This window comes from Eublepharis macularius, chromosome 13, assembly GCF_028583425.1.
Source record: "Eublepharis macularius isolate TG4126 chromosome 13, MPM_Emac_v1.0, whole genome shotgun sequence".
In the NCBI taxonomy this organism is placed as follows: domain Eukaryota; kingdom Metazoa; phylum Chordata; class Lepidosauria; order Squamata; family Eublepharidae; genus Eublepharis; species Eublepharis macularius.
The window spans coordinates 5823582-5838515 of NC_072802.1; the positions used below are offsets into that span (position 1 = coordinate 5823582).

General features: G+C 50.3%; 1 protein-coding gene across 2 annotated transcripts in view; it reads left to right on the forward strand.

The window, feature by feature from the left end:
- Nucleotides 1-14934, forward strand: part of ATRX (ATRX chromatin remodeler) — a 183272-nt gene that overhangs the window by 108749 nt on the left and 59589 nt on the right. For both annotated transcript variants that reach the window (XM_054995798.1, XM_054995799.1), the window contains one exon: nt 332-449. In XM_054995798.1, coding sequence (XP_054851773.1) covers nt 332-449 — 118 coding nt within the window. The remainder of the gene's footprint in view (nt 1-331; nt 450-14934) is intronic.

The following is a 14934-nucleotide window of genomic DNA, read 5'->3' on the forward strand; positions in this document are numbered from 1 at the left end:
TTATTTAGTACTGTTTTTCTTAATAACATTTCTCATAAATTGTAGTGGAAGGTGCATCATGAGCCAGAATTGGCTGAGCTGGATATAAATGTTTTTAAAATAAGTGTGTGAGAATAGAGTGTCACTATTTTTATCTTAGGGCTGTACAAGTATGCATATCTCTAAGTCTCTTGAACTCTTTGGAGAATTGGTATACTAGTCAGACCCATAAATTATTTAGATGATGATGTCCTGTGTAGTTTAGATTTCAAGTTAAATCATGGTGTGTATGTCACTGTTTAATCTTTGTATTTTATAACAATCCTTTCTTTAAAAAAAAAATAAATTACAGAGAAAAGATTATACAGCATTAACAAAATTCCTGCCACCAAAATACGAATACGTTCTAGCTGTTAGAATGACCCCTCTTCAGTGTAAACTGTATCAGTTCTACTTGGATCATTTAACAGGTGAGGCATCCTTTATAATTCATCACTTAGCATGCTTTGTTGTGTTGGCCTCCCTGTTCTTCAGTTTGTGTGTGGGAGGGGGCGTTCCTAATAGAGCTTATCAATTTATTCCTGATCCATGCACGAGTCCTCAAATCTGCGTTCTGCGGCTTATATGCATCTTTCTGCCGTACTGGAAGGCCTCTGGCGACCCAAGGCTGAGCTGCAAGGTGATGTCCTTTTTTTTTATTCTAGTGAGGAAATCTGGTTTGGGTGACCTTGCTGGTTGCGCATGATGCAGGGTAGAAGGTGGGGGATAGCTTACTGGGGTGAATTTCCCACTTTAGTTCCTCTGGATGTCCACATGTGCCAAGTGTGAATAGTGTTTCTGCTCAAAATATTTCCCATTTTTGAAATGTGCAGTTGTACAGTTATGAATGGGGTGGATTTTCTCTTTTCATAATATCGAAACTCAGGAGCGTTCAGTGAAGTTGACTGGGTTTACTTTAAGGATGTATAAAAGAAGGCGGTACTTCACACAATACACAATTATCATACATAATTTGCAGCCACAAGTTCATTTGTTCTCTCTGTGAAATCTGTCTATCTTCTGCCTTTCTCACTGAGATCCAAGGTGGATTGTGGATTATAACAACAGCGAGACCCCTCACACAAGACTTTCACACTCCTTGCCACCCAGGCAGGTAAAGGCTGGGTCACCTCATCGAATCATAGGGTTGGAAGGGATTTCTAGGGTCATCTAGGGTCATCTAGTCTGGGCATGTAAGAAGGGCCACGGGAACTAAGCATAGTATGATCTGGACACTATGCTTCTGTTGATACAGCCCAAAACCGCATTTGCCTTTTTAGCTACCATATCACACTACTGACTCATGTTCAGTGTATGGTCTACTAATACCCCTAGATCCTTTTTGCACATACTACTGCCAAGAAAAGTCTCCCCTATCCTATTTATCTCTGTTGAAATTCATTTTGTTTCAGCCCAGTTTTCCAGCCTGTCAGGACCATCCTGTAACCTTATTCTGTCTTCGGCCGTATATGCAACTCCTCCCCACTTAGTATCATTTGCAAATTTAATAAGCATTCCCTCTATTCCTTCATCCAAATCATTTATAAAAATGTTGAACAGAACAGGTCCCAGGACTGATCCCTGAGAACTCCACTTGTCACTCTTCTCCAAGAGGATGAGGAACCATTAACTAGCACTCTTTGGGTGCGATCTGTCAACCAGTTACACATCCACCTAATAGTAATAGGACCCAAACCACATTTTACCAACTTCTCAACAAGGATATTATGTGGAACCTTACCAAAAGCCTTACTGAAATCGAGATAAACTATGTTTACAGCATTTCCCTGACCCAGCAAGGTAGTAACTTTCTCAAAAAAAGAGGTAAAGTTAGTCTGATATGACTTGTTCTTGAGAAACCCATGCTGGCTCTTAGTAATCACAGCCATCCTTTCTAAATGTTCAAGGTCTGACTGATGATTTGTTCTAAGACTTTTCCAGGTATAGATGTCAAGCTGACGGGTCGGTAGTTACCTGGATCCTCTTTTTTCCCCTTCTTGAAAATGAGGACATTTGCCTGCCTCCAATCCTCTGGCACCTCACCTGATCTCCAAGAATTCTCAAAAATAATGGACAGAGGCTCAGAAATTACATCTGTGAGTTCTTTTAGTACTCTTGGGTGCAATTCATCTGGCCCTGAGGACTTAGTTTCATTTAAGGAAATTGGGTGTTTACGTACTACCTCTATGCTGATTCTAGGCTGTAACTCCCTTCGCTCATCATGTGTTCTGTTATTGCCATGTGGATGTGAGGGCGATCTGGCTGTGACATCTGTCACCCCATTGATCGCCAGGGTTGATTAGGCTGATTTGGCTGGCTAGGCGGGTGTCCCCTTCCTCCCTCACCACTCCATGTGTGTCCCTCCCGAAGCTGCGTGCTCAGTGGAAGAGGACGACCATCCCAGATAGAAAGAGTGTACCGTTCTTCGGTCAAGGGTATACGATAGTTATTGCCATGTTGAGCACCATCTCCCTCGCAGGAGAAGACAGGAAAAGTAGGGAATTGAGCAGTTCTGCCCTCTCTTCATCTCCTGTTACAATTTCACTTCCCTATCCCCACAATGGGCCTACCATGTCCTTGCTCTTTTTCTTACTTTGTACATAAGCAAAGAACCCTTTTTTGTTGTTTTTTAGCATCTCTTGCTAGCCTAAGCTCATACTGAGCTTTGGCTTTTCTAACACTCTCCCAACAAGCATTAGTTATTTGTTTATATTCATCTTTGGTTATAAGGCCCTCCTTCCATTTCCTAAATGAGTCTTTTTTATTTCTCAATTCATTAGAAAGCTGTTTATGAAGCCATCGTGGCTTCTTTAAGCTCTTCCCATTTTTCCTTCTCATAGGAATCGTTTGTGATTCAATATTTCGCTTTTAAGAAACTCCCACTCTTCTTGAACTCCCTTCTCCTTAAGGATTTCTGACCATGTGATTCTACCCAGCATAGCTTTCAGTTTGTTAAAATTTGCTTTCCTAAAGTCCAACCTATATGTCTGACTACGTACAGCTTTTCCCTTCCCCAAGACTGTAAATACCAAAATTACATGGTCACTGCTACCCTGGTGCCCCTACTTTCACCTTGTCAACCTGTTCTTTCCTATTGGTGAGAATCAAGTCCAGGATCGCAGAACCCCTTGTTTCCTTCTCTACTTTCTGAAAAATGAAGTTGTCAGCAAGACAAGTCAGGAATTTATTTGACCTTTAATCTCTAGCAGAATTAGACTTCCAACAGATATCCGAGTAATTGAATTCTCCCATGACCGCTGTGTCCCATCTCTTTGTGAACTTTTTAATTTGTTCTAGAAATTTCTCATCCAAGTCCTCTCCTTGGCTTGGTGGTCTATGGCAGACCCCCATCATAGTATCACTATTATTTCTTATTCCTTTTATTTTTACGCAGAGACTCTCAGCTGAATTTCCATGCTCAGATACATGTATTTCCTCACAAGTATATACATCCTTTACATATAATGCTATTCCTCCCCCCTTCCTTACTTGTCTATCTCTTTTGAACAAGTTGTATCCCTCAATCCTAGTATTCCAATTGTGAGTGTCATTCCATCAAGTTTTAGTAATGCCTATTATGTCATAGTCCCCTTCCTGTATTTGGACTTCAAGTTCCTCCTGCTTGTTTCCCATACTCTGTGCATTAGTGTAGAGACATCAGAAGCCGGGAGTTATATGCTCTGAGGTTTTTGTTTCTGTGCTTACCTGCGAGTTAATGTGTCATGGCCCAGTCTGAGAGTGAGGTCTCCTCTGGAGGAGAGGAGCCTCGTGTAGCCAGCCAGGACTCCTCAGGAGAAGAGGAGCCCTGTGTAGCCAGCCCTAGCCCTGATTCAGCAGAAGCCAGCAATCAGGAGCAACAGCTGCTGGCTGATCAGAGCTTGCAGCCAGCAGCTGAGACACCAGCACCCTCTAGCCCCTACACCACAGGGGAAGCTCAGCCAGGGACTTCTACAGGTGCAGCACAGCCAAGAGCCTCCACCCCCCCAGGTTCACCCACGCCCAAGGAACGCCGCAGGCAGCGCCAGAGACTGGAACTGCAGGAGAGACGGCGCAGTGCTCGCCTCTTGAGCCAACGCCAGCTGCTGGAGAGTGATGATGAGTAGTGTCAGGATGGAGCCCCAGCAGCTGGCTGAAAACCACGCCTGGCTATAAGAGCCAGTCTGGAGGAACTGCTGGGCGTGGAAGCAACGTGTCTATTGCCTGCAACCACTCCGTGTTCTGTGAACCTTGCCCGTGCCTGTGCCTACTTTTGGACCTGACACTACCGGTAAATGACCTTGGATTGTACCTGACCTTGCTCTTGGACTCTGGACTCACTCCTGGCGTTATCTCGTGCTCTGACCACCGGTTTGACCTGGCTTTTGCTCTTGGAACTCCCCTCAGACTCTGCCATTAAGGTTTGGACTTGAACCACCCTGCTTGGGCTGGCCCAGCCCGTGACAGATTGCTTCCACCCAAACTTCCCGGCATGGATGCGGCAACGCCCACCCCGGGGAGCCTGGCACTGCTGCAGGACCAGGTACTGCAACTAACTCAAGCACTGGTGACTCTGCAGCAGCAGATTGCTGCACCTGCTGCACCTCTGCCTGTAAAGTGCCCAGTGAAGCCTCCTGACAGCTTTGAGGGTGATGTGGAGGAATTCCCAGCATTTCTCGCCCAATGCCAGCTATATATTGAACTCCGGGCCAGAGACTTCCCCACGGATAAAGTCAAAGTCTGCTTCATCCTCAGTCTGTTAAAGGGGCAGGCAGCAAGATGGGCCACACCCTTGTTACTGGCCAAATCCCCTCTGCTAGAGGATTTTCCAAGCTTTGTGGCTCACATCACTGCTGCCTTTGCTAACCCCCTGAAAGCCATCAAAGCTAACCAGATGATCCGTGCCCTCACCCAGGGGGATGGGACTGTAGCCCAATATACCACCGAATTTCAGTTACTGGCACAGGACTTGGACTGGAATGAAGCGGCCCTGGTTGACCAGTACCTGGAAGGGCTGTCTGATGAAGTGTTGGATGAAGTGGCCCGATCCGAACGACCAGGAGGACTGCAAGCGCTCATTCTTCTATGTCTCCGCATAGATGGACGGCTGGAGAGCCGGAGACAAGCGCGTGCGCTAAGGCATCCACCTCCACCCCAGTCCTTGCCTGAAAAGCCGGCTGAGCCCACGCCAGTGGGGGCACCTTGTAACCGCTTGCCCCCAGAGGAAAAGGAGAGGCGCCGAAACCACAACCTCTGCTGGTATTGTGGTGGGGTGGGCCATTATGCTGATGGCTGCCCTGCCAAAAGAAGGACCCTAGCTATAAGCCTGGAGTCGGCGCACCCTAAACCACTTGTGGGAACAGCCAGTGCCTCCAGTGACCCCCCAGAACCATTCCTTGTGCCGGTCAAGTTGTGCCTGCCTGATGGACGTTGGCTATTCGTGTATGCCATGATAGACTTGGGGGCCTCCCGCTGCTTCATGGACGCCAAGTTCGCTGCACAACACCAGATTCCCTTGCGGGCAAAGAAGAATCCCACTGTTGTTGAGGCCATCGATGGGCGGCCCCTGCGTTCTGGGCCAGTGGTTGAGGAAACCCAGGACCTCCTGTTGCAGATCCAGCGGCACCAGGAGCGGCTCTGTTTTGATGTGGTGGGCATTCCCCAGTTTCCGCTGGTCTTGGGACTTTCCTGGCTCTGCCGCCATGATCCGATTGTTCGGTGGGGCCAGTTAGACCTTCGTTTCCGGGAACCATGCCCACATGAAAATCCGTGCCCAGGGCCTATGGTGGCCGCTGCACCGGAGGTTTCGGCACTGCCAGAGGAATACGTGGATCTGAGAGATGTGTTCGAGGAAAAAGGAGCAGACCAACTCCCCCCTCATCGGCCGTATGACTGCACCATTGACTTGATTCCCGGCGCCCCTCTGCCGGTGGGACGCCTGTACTCGTTGTCTGAGCCAGAGTTGGCAGCACTCCGGGACTTTCTCACCACCAACCTGCGGCGAGGGTTCATCCGCCCTTCTACCTCACCTACCTCTGCCCCAGTCCTCTTCGTTAAAAAGAAAAACGGGGAACTCCGGCTGTGTAATGATTACCGGGCCCTGAACAAAATCTCCATCCGAGACCGGTATCCGCTGCCTCTGATCCCTGACCTCTTGGAGCAAGTCAAAGGAGCCCAGATCTACACCAAGCTGGATCTCAGGGGAGCCTACAACCTAGTGCGCATCCGGGAAGGTGATGAATGGAAAACCGCCTTCAGTACCAGATATGGGCAATACGAGTATCTGGTAATGCCCTTTGGCCTGACTAATGCACCAGCTGTGTTCCAGAGACTGATGAACGACATCTTTCGAGACATCCTGGACCAGTTCGTCATCGTTTATCTGGATGACATATTAATTTATTCACGTGACGTGTCGCAACATACTCGGCATGTGCGCACAGTGCTGCAAAGACTCCGGCAGCATGGCCTGTTCGCCAAATTGGAAAAGTGTGCATTCCACCGGCCTACTGTGGAATTCCTTGGCCATGTATTATCACCCCACGGAATCCGAATGGACCCAGCTAAAGTCGAGGCTGTACAGACTTGGCAAGCCCCCCGTTCTCGGAAGGATGTACAGCGGTTTCTGGGGTTTGCCAATTACTACCGGCAATTCATCCCCCAGTTTGCATCCATAGCCGTCCCTCTCACTCGACTTCTCCGGCCTCGAGAACCTTTCCGTTGGACACCGGAAGCCAGAGAGGCATTCCTGACCCTAAAGACTCGCTTCACCACGCAACCAGTCCTGCGATACCCAGATCCCCAGCTACCCTTTCTAGTCGAAGCAGATGCCTCCAGCACCGCCATCGGAGCAGTGCTCTCCCAACGGGCAACCCCCTCCAGCACTCCACAGCCTTGCGCTTACTACTCTCGCCAGCTGACCCCCGCCGAAAGGAACTACACCATCTGGGAGCGGGAGCTGCTGGCAATAAAGGCAGCCTTCGAGGTTTGGCGGCATCATCTGGAGGGGGCTCGGTACCCAGTCCAAGTGCTCACTGACCACCGGAACCTTGAACACCTCCAAACTGCCCGCCGTCTCAACCAGAGACAGATTCGCTGGTCGTTGTTCTTCTCCCGTTTTGATTTCAGGATCACCTACGTTCCCAGCTCCCAGAATAAGAAGGCCGATGCTCTGTCCCGGAAGCCGGAGTACAACACATCCCCCGACCTGGAACCACCTCCAATGACCATCCTGGCTCCAGAAACTTTCGCCGCCACGCAACCCCCTCCGGGGCTGGTGGAGGAGATACAGACTCAACAGTTACTGGACCCAGTTGCCCAGAAATACCTCCAGAATGTCCGGGGGTCTCCCCAGCCCCAGGCAGATGAGTTTGCAGAGGAAGAGGGGCTACTGACCCACCGAGGCCGGATTTATGTACCCCCAGGCGCATTACAAACAAAGGTACTGCAGCTGGTCCACGATTCTAGACCTGCCGGGCACTTCGGCCGCCACAAGACAACCCACCTCTTGACCCGTGACTTCTGGTGGCCCCGGGTGCAATCGGATGTGGCCCGGTATGTGGCAGCCTGTGAAACATGTAGACGGGCCAAAGACGTCCCCGGCAAACCTTCTGGTCTCTTGCATCCACTCCCCACACCCACTGGCCCATGGAGGACTATTTCCATGGATTTCATTACAGACCTGCCCTGCTCCAAAGGCCACACCTGCATCCTTGTGGTGGTGGACTTGTTCACAAAGATGGCTCATTTCATTCCCTGTTCTGGACCCCCCACTGCTCAGGAAACAGCACACCTGTACCTTCAGCACGTCTTTCGACTCCACGGACGTCCAGATCATATAATTTCTGATCGGGGAGTTCAATTCACCTCTCGGTTCTGGCGGGCCCTGCACTCCCTCCTTGGCACCCAACTTCACCTATCCTCAGCACACCACCCACAATCTGACGGGCAGACAGAGCGCACCAATGCGACCCTGGAGCAGTATCTGAGATGCTACACAAACCATCAACAGGATGACTGGCTAGCTCTACTGCCTTTGGCCGAGTTTGCATATAATAATGCAGTGCATTCCTCCACCCAGCAGACCCCCTTCATGGCAAACTATGGTCACCACCCTCGTTTCTTCCCTACCGCAGCAACCTTGTCGGGAATCCCAGCCGCTGATGATCACCTCCAAGAACTCCAATCCATGCATGAGCTGTTACGGGAGCAACTCCAGCTTGCCAAGGAAAGCTACAAGGAGGCTGCGGATCGGAAACGGCAACCTGGTGTTCCCCTGTCCGTGGGCGATCAGGTCTGGTTATCCACCCGCCATATCCGCAGCCAACGGCCCTCCAAAAAGCTGGATGCCCGGTTCCTCGGACCCTTCGTAATCACAGACCAGGTGAATCCTGTGGCCTATCGCCTGCAACTACCACCAACCCTCCCAATCCATCCTGTGTTTCACCGGTCCCTTCTAGTCCCAGCTTCACCGCCAGACCCACACCATCCCGGGCCACCGCCCCCTCCGCCTCCAATTACCATCGAGGGGCACGAAGAATATGAGGTTGCCCAGATTCTAGACTCCCGTCGCCGGCGGGGGCAAGTACAGTACTTGGTGGACTGGAAGGGGTATGGGCCGGAGGACCGCTCTTGGGAGCCTGCTGTGAACATCCATGCCCCCCGCCTGGTCCGACAATTCCATCAGGCCTATCCGCAGAAACCGGGGCTGCCTGGACCACAGAGGAGGGGGGGCCTTGGGAGGGGGGATGGTGTCATGGCCCAGTCTGAGAGTGAGGTCTCCTCTGGAGGAGAGGAGCCTCGTGTAGCCAGCCAGGACTCCTCAGGAGAAGAGGAGCCCTGTGTAGCCAGCCCTAGCCCTGATTCAGCAGAAGCCAGCAATCAGGAGCAACAGCTGCTGGCTGATCAGAGCTTGCAGCCAGCAGCTGAGACACCAGCACCCTCTAGCCCCTACACCACAGGGGAAGCTCAGCCAGGGACTTCTACAGGTGCAGCACAGCCAAGAGCCTCCACCCCCCCAGGTTCACCCACGCCCAAGGAACGCCGCAGGCAGCGCCAGAGACTGGAACTGCAGGAGAGACGGCGCAGTGCTCGCCTCTTGAGCCAACGCCAGCTGCTGGAGAGTGATGATGAGTAGTGTCAGGATGGAGCCCCAGCAGCTGGCTGAAAACCACGCCTGGCTATAAGAGCCAGTCTGGAGGAACTGCTGGGCGTGGAAGCAACGTGTCTATTGCCTGCAACCACTCCGTGTTCTGTGAACCTTGCCCGTGCCTGTGCCTACTTTTGGACCTGACACTACCGGTAAATGACCTTGGATTGTACCTGACCTTGCTCTTGGACTCTGGACTCACTCCTGGCGTTATCTCGTGCTCTGACCACCGGTTTGACCTGGCTTTTGCTCTTGGAACTCCCCTCAGACTCTGCCATTAAGGTTTGGACTTGAACCACCCTGCTTGGGCTGGCCCAGCCCGTGACATAATGTTTCCTAGCATATATTCCACTCCCTGCAGGTCTTCAGTGTTCCCTTCTCCAGTTATAGACTTTGAATTTTTGTCTCTCTCCCCCATAGGATTTAGTTTAAAGCCCTCCTTAACAGGTTTGCAAGGCTGTTACCAAGCACATTTTCCCCTACCCTCATGAAGGGCAAACCATCTCTCGATAGAAGAGCTTCATCTTGAAAGCATAAGCCATGGTCCAGCCAGTCATTTATTTGCAGCATTCTTCTTTCCCTTCCTAAACCACTGCCTATAACAGGAAGAACTCAAAGAACTGATGAAAACACAACCTGTGCTCCCAGGTCCTTAACCTTTTTACCCAGAGCCACATAGTCTCTTTTAATGCATTCTGGACTGTGCTGGGCAATATCATTTATTCCATGTATCAGGAAGAAGGGATAATTATCTGTGGGTTTGGTAAGTCCTCCTACACTTTCTGTCACATCCTGGATGCGTGCATCTGGTAGACAGCATATTCTCAAGATGACAAGTCCGTTCAGCACACTTTACCCTATACTCCTCTCAGTTAGACATGGGCATGAACCGGAAAAAACCCCAAACCAGCTGATTTGTGGTTTGTCGCCGTTCTACGAACCATGAACTTCCATGAATTTTTACCAGTTCACGAATTGGTTCGTGGTTCATAGTTCATGGAATTCAAACGCCCAGCACTGGCTTATGAAGCCAATGCGGGGTGTTTGAAACTGACAGCCCCCTTCTCCTGTCGCCCCGAAGCGGCAGAAGTCTGTCAGTTTCAAAACACCCCGCGCAGGCGTCATCTGATCGTGTAAAGCTGGCTCGGGGCATGTGAAACTGACATCCCAGTTCTCCTGTCCCCCGAGTGGCAGAAGAACGGGGCTGTCAGCTTCACTCACCCTGCACCGGCTTCAGCCCGTCGCCTGAACCCAGTGCGGGGTGAGTGAAACTGACAGCCCCGTTCTCCTGACCCCAAGTGGCAGGAGAACGCGGCTGTCAGCATCACTCGCCCCACACCGGCTTCAGCCCATCGGCTGAACCCAGCGCAGGGTGAGTGAAACTGACAGCCCTGTTCTCCTGCCATTCGAGCGGGAGGAGAACAAGAGAACAACTCACCCCGCGCCGGGTGAGTGAAGCTGACAGCTCCCATTCTGGGCAGCAGGAGAACAGGGGCTGTCAGTTTGACAGACCCTGCACCGGGCTCAGCCCATGGGCTGAGGCCGGCACGGGGTGAGTGAAGCTGTTAGCTCCTGTTCTCCTGTCCCCCGAATGACAGGAGAATGGGGCTGGCAGCTTCACTCACCCCGCACCGGCTTCAGCCCATGGACTGAACCCAGCACGGGGTGAGTGAAACTGACAGCATTGTTCTCCTGCCGCCCAAGCAGCATGTTGCCCTCTTCATGTTGCCCTCTGAAAAATGCTTTGTGCATTCTGTCCATGTACTCTTCACCTTCCCTTATTAAACTGAGTGTGGACAAGTGTGCCTCAAGTCCCTGTATCTTCTCCTCCAGTAGGGCTACCAACTTACACTTGCTGCAAGTGTAGTTGCTGTTACCCTCAGGTAAGAATGCAAACATGCCACAGACTATACATGTCACTGCCTCAGCTCTCTCACCAGCCATGCTGCTGCAATCCATTTCAGAGGTAGTTCAGGTTTTATGGTACTTCCCTGATAATTCCCCTGCCAAACTGCCTCAGAAGTCAACTTGTGAAAGGTTGGCAGAAAAGGGGGAAAAGCCTCACATATATGGGACGTAAGAGATTCTCAGCTTCTAACGGGACCCAAAGGCTAAGAGCTAAAGGGAAGAGCCAGGAGGAGCCTAATTCAATTCAAGGCTCACCCAACAGATGGTGGGGCCAGCAGTTAGCCCCAGGCAAAACAGACACTCTCTAATTCACAACAACCACCTGCAATTAGCTCCAACCCAGGCAAAAGAGACAAACAGAAAATAAACTTACTCCAACTGGCACCACTTTGCAGCAGGCTCTACACACTCACATAGCCCCAAACACTGTCCTCCCACACAGTAACCTCAGCTAATTCCCCCCAGTAGTTAAGGAAGGCAACAGAAAAAGACTCGCCAGTTCAGCAGCTTTCTTTCCTGCTCCCTCTCAGAGCTCAGATGGCTGTGATGTTCCTCTGGTGAGGAGGAGCCACCTGTCTCGCTTCCACCACAGCAGACAAGAGCTCTGACGCAAATCCTCACCGGGTCCCTCTCTCCTCTTCCAGAGGCCCCAGCAGACAGGCAGCCCCTTCCCTGTATGTTCCTCTCCTGACCCAGCTACAAGCCAGGGCTACTGGAGAAAAGGGAAGTCAGAAGTAACTTTCTCTGTATATATGTTCCCACCATTTACTCTAGGCCCACTGAACATGACCAGAGCGTTTGTGTGTGTCAGATATTTTCTCTCAGCTAACAACTTCAGGCCAGCCGGGGTTAAACAAAACAGAACCTTGTTCTGAAAATAAAAAATAATAATTTTTAAAAAACTTTATTTACATGATGGAACATAGGAGTGAATGGATTTTCAACTAAAACACATACTGGGGTTAAACTGAGAATGTTTCAGTGTAACAGAACACATTAACAGCCCTCAATCTCTCTGCTGTCTCCTTTAGCAGCATTTCAAGCAGCTCCTAAAAACCTCCCTTTCCCTCCAACAAACACTAACTCCCATTGGCCCAGCATTCTGCCCACTCCCATTGGTTGTCTCTCAGGAGAGGCAAAACTGGAGTCAACAGTGCAAGTGAAATACAATATAACCAACAGCTAGGACATTCACTGAACAAAGTAAATAATGAACAGTTAAGATGTTCAGTGAAAGAGAGAACAGTAGGGTGAGGTAGCAGAAAATTTGAAAAACAAGCATAATAGCTAAGCACAGAGATGAAATAATTCTGAAACAAAGCATAACTAATTTACATGGCAAGTTTAGCAACGTGGAAACTCTCTAGTTTGGTGTAGTGGTTAAGAGCACAGGACTTTAATCTGGAGAACCGGGTTTGATTCCCCACTCTTCCACTTGAAGCTAGCTGGGTGACCTTGGGTCAGTCACAGCTTCTAGGAGCTCTCTCAGCCCCACCCACCTCATAGGGTGTTTTGTTGAGGGGATAATAATAACATACTTTATAAACTGCTCTGCATGACCATTAAGTTGTCCTGAAGGGCAGTATAGAAATCGAATGTTGTAGTTGTTTATACCTGTAAACGTAGCTACTGTGTCACTCACCTTCTAGCAAACTTAACTAGACTTGCACGCTAAGAAAGACCAAAAACAAAACTGTGTTTTGTTATATTGTCTTTAAAATGTAAGGAATATTGGCTTGGCTGTAAGTGTTTTAAGAGCTGCCTTTGATTGTGCTAATTTTTATTTGCATGAGTCATTTCCCCCCACCCCAAGAGTATATTCTTATGTGTGCCAGAAACACCTTAGTCAAAGCTGGTCTTGGAGGGTTGGAAACTCTCTCCAGTACTGCAGATGTTTCACTGGCCTAACATGAGTTATAATTCATGCAAGCAAACATTTAGGAAAAGCTAAGAGAGTTTGCCAGTTTCCTCTGTGATAGGGCTGTTGTCCCTATTAGAGTTGTACTTCTCTTGGTTTATAATTGGAAACAAATTTGGAACGTTCTATATTCTCCGGTGGTCCGAGGAGTGGGGCAATCCTTACTCTTGGGATATAGCTCCTCCTCTCCAAAGGCAGAGTGTCAGGGGCTTGTCCCTGGAATCACCGGTCTTTCTGGCCCTGCAATCCGAGCAGGATGTCTTCAGCAACGCTCTGCAGAGCGCAGTGATCCTGGTGAAGAAGAAACTGCCAGAGATGAGCCGAGTGTGGCAGTGCGCGCCTGTAATCCCAGTACTCAGGGAGGCTGAGGCCACAGGCAGTGAGGAGCTCGCAGGGGAAAGGAAAGGCCCTGCCACCTACCCCACCCCCATTTTGCTCGGAACGACAGTGAGCATTAGAGCCAGCGGCTCTAGGTTGCTCCTACGTTCCATGGCCACAACCGCAAAACTCCACCGAGGTTCCCCACCTTTGAGTTGGGAGGAAACCCCGCCCCCCCCCCCAGACGGCCAGAGGGTGCGGTGTTTGAGTCCGGGGTAGCCTGTTGTAGAGACCGATATTATCGGGAACTCCCTCAGGCTTGGAAGGAGCAGCCTCCAGCAGCAGCAGAGGACCTGCTCCAACCCCGGCAGCCCCGACTGATCCTGCGGGTAATGGGGGCAGCGAAAGGAAGTGGGGAGGAGAAAAGAGTAGCAGAAGCCTCAGAACCAGCTTGCTCTAAATAAAAAGGAGCCCTCCTTTATTTCTCTTTCCTTTCAGCCGGGACTTGTGAGGTACGCTTTCACTTTCATTTCTCCTTTTGGAGGGAAAATTTCTGTTGGTAGAATGTCAGCAAAGGCAGGCCTAGCCACCTCACAGGCCTCAAAGAGCATAAGCCTGCGGTCTAGACATTCCAAACTCGCAGGCCTCAGCCCCTTCTAGGCCTCTCAACAGGCCAGTGAAAGAGAAATGTCCAAGGGCCTGGATGGCAGAATTCAGCAAATGCAGGCCTAGCTACCTCCCAGACCTCAAAGAACAAATTCCTTCGGCCTAGACTTTCCAAACTCCCAGGCCTCAGCCCCTCCTGGGCCTCTCAACAGGCCAGTGAAAGAGAAAAAGCCCAAGGGCCTGTACCCGTCAGGCAAGAATGCCTGGAAAATTTTCTGATGGTGGTAGGTCAGCAAAGGCAGGCCTAGCCTCCTTCCAGGCCTCAAAGAGTGCAAGCTTGCGGACTAAACTTGCCCAATTCCCAGGCCTTGGCCTACTCCCGGGCGTCTCAAGAAACTAGTGAAAGGGAGAAGGTCTGGGGTTTGCATCCACCAGGCAAGGAAGCCTGAAATGAGTTGCTGTAATGTTGTGGTTAAGTGCTGGGCCATGAATCATTACCCTGCTGGTTCGAGTCCCATAATTACTTGAACTCGGTGGCTGACTTTGGGTATAAGTCTCAATTACCTCGCGGTTCTGGGGGAATAATGATGATTCTGACCTTATCACAGCCCCTGACTGTGATATCACAGTCCAGGCAAGCCAGATTTCATCTGATCTCAGTACCTCAGCAGGGTTGGCCTTGGTTAGCAATTGGATGGGAGACCTCCAAAAAAGACCAGTGTTGCAGAGGCAACTATGACTGGATGACATTTTCCACCACGAAGGGGAAAGAAATTACATGCCCCCTATTTACATAGTTGCAGCCATAGTTACTATTTAACAAACGAACTGGTATGGCCCAGGATGGAAATAAGGAATTCAAAGAGGTCCTGAAGGCACACCAATAAATAGTCTAGCGGCTAGACTCTCAGATGGGCAAGAGAGGCATTCCAGTATGGGAGTCTGACTCCAGATAGGTAAAGGGGTGCCCCCTCCCCAGATTAAAGAGGAGACAAGGGCCATTAAGAGCACAGATCTAGATTAAGCCTTCAACCTGAGGACC